The sequence below is a fragment of the Quercus lobata genome, chromosome 10 (assembly GCF_001633185.2).
Source record: "Quercus lobata isolate SW786 chromosome 10, ValleyOak3.0 Primary Assembly, whole genome shotgun sequence".
NCBI lineage: Eukaryota > Viridiplantae > Streptophyta > Magnoliopsida > Fagales > Fagaceae > Quercus > Quercus lobata.
The window spans coordinates 30,589,698-30,591,420 of NC_044913.1; the positions used below are offsets into that span (position 1 = coordinate 30,589,698).

A 1,723-nucleotide genomic window follows, 5' to 3' on the forward strand; every position below is an offset into this window, starting at 1 on the left:
CAGTGTAACCATCATTCTAAGTTTCTAACAAAAAATGATGTTTATGAGAAGTTTGTGAGGTTTTACCATATTTGCATTTGTAAGTCGCTGAACTATAGTGTTATACGGGCAGTGGACCCATTTTGATCATGAATCATGAATCACATTATAATTTTCATTTTACTCTTCTTTTGAATCTACTTGGGTTGCCAGGTCATAATGGTAGCCACAGATTAGTATGAGATCTGAATATCAAAGTGGAATATATATGAATATGAACAAAGGAACTAGACCTGTAAATTTATAGTAAGTCTACAGAACACACCAAAATTGACAACAAATTTTATATGGTGAATTACAAAACAATAGCAGGCACATATGAGAATCAGTAATAACCTGTTTACTTAACATGTATGAAATTTGTTGTGAAAACTTTTATGTAACTATGTAACATTGCTCATAAATTTAATCACTTTACCCTTTTAACTTTATTACTGGTAATCTCAAAAAATAACACCAAAAATAAAAAAGAATTGAAGAGAAGAAATAGAGACAAAATACTGCTATATCTCATTTTTCTATATGGTATTTCAACTTTCAATAATAGTCTCTAACGCAGGCTTCCATGATCTCTGCTTTGAGTACCTCTGTAGTGGTTCCTGCTGATGACATGTTGCAGTCTTTATTGTTTTGGATTCAGAAGGAAACATGCAAAACTCACTTAGGACTGGGAAGATCTTCGCCAAGTTGTTAAAACTTATATGCTTCAGAGCCTTGGAAGCCTTGTAAGAGAGAGAGCTCATTTCCTCAAATGTTAGTACTGAGTAGAGCAACTCCATGGGAAGGAGAAAGTAGAATTGGCGCAGCTCTAGCTCCTCATCAGCTAAAAGTCCTTGAATCCGATGCCCAACTTTGAGGCTGCTTGATTCACAGACAAATTGACCTGGGTTCTCTAGAATGAGTTCTGCTACCTTTACTGGCCTTGTGTAGACTCGCAATCTTCCGTCACTGAATAAGACCTTCACTACCCCACTTGAGATTATGGAAGGAGCACAAGATGTCACATTCCCCATGAGTGTGTGTTTGAGAGAGAGAGAGAGAGAGAGTCTTTAGAGAAATGGTTATCTAAATTTCTCTACAGAGTCAATGTTAGGAAGATGAGGCATTGAGGTTGATAGTGTATTCTCTTTGATAATGAATGAATTTATGTATGAAAGATGGTAGATGGTGTGGTTGAGGGGAGGAGAGAGAGTGAATGAGAGATATGGGCCACTGTTATCTGTTAATATTTTAGGAGATCAAAGTGCTCGTATAAAAAGTCAGGTAGGTAGGTGCATGAATTTTCATGCAACACAAGGTAGAAACGAAGTTAACTGAGAATGCGTGTCATGTATTAAGATCTTTTCCATTTGAAATGATTTCATTTCAAGCTTATTGTCACTTTTAAATAACAACGTAACACTATATATGGTCGCATTTTAGAAATTACTAAATTTTAACTATAAAATAAACTCTTGATATTTCAAATGAAATAATGGGGATTTAGTTCCGCATGTCATTATTTTTATTTTAGGATAATTCAATAGTTATAATTGGTGGGAGGGAGATTCAAATGCTAATTCTCTTAATAATGGAGATTAAGTTATGCTATTAAGTTACAAAACTCTTAATATATCATATGCTACTTATTGACTTAGAAAGTGTACAAACTTCATGCCTCTATATGAATGGTATAAATTTTTAT

General features: G+C 34.2%; 1 protein-coding gene across 1 annotated transcript; it reads right to left on the reverse strand.

The window, feature by feature from the left end:
* Positions 1-365: 365 nt before the first annotated feature.
* On the reverse strand, positions 366-1,232 carry LOC115965977. The gene has a single exon (XM_031085313.1). The coding sequence runs from the start codon at positions 1,050-1,052 to the stop codon at positions 570-572; it is 483 nt and encodes a 160-aa protein (XP_030941173.1). The 5' UTR covers positions 1,053-1,232; the 3' UTR covers positions 366-569.
* Positions 1,233-1,723: the final 491 nt, after the last annotated feature.

What these genes read in the sequence shown, in the direction of transcription:
- LOC115965977 (XM_031085313.1), bottom strand. Translation starts at nt 1,052, where the DNA reads ATGGGGAATGTGACATCTTGTGCTCCTTCCATAATCTCAAGTGGGGTA.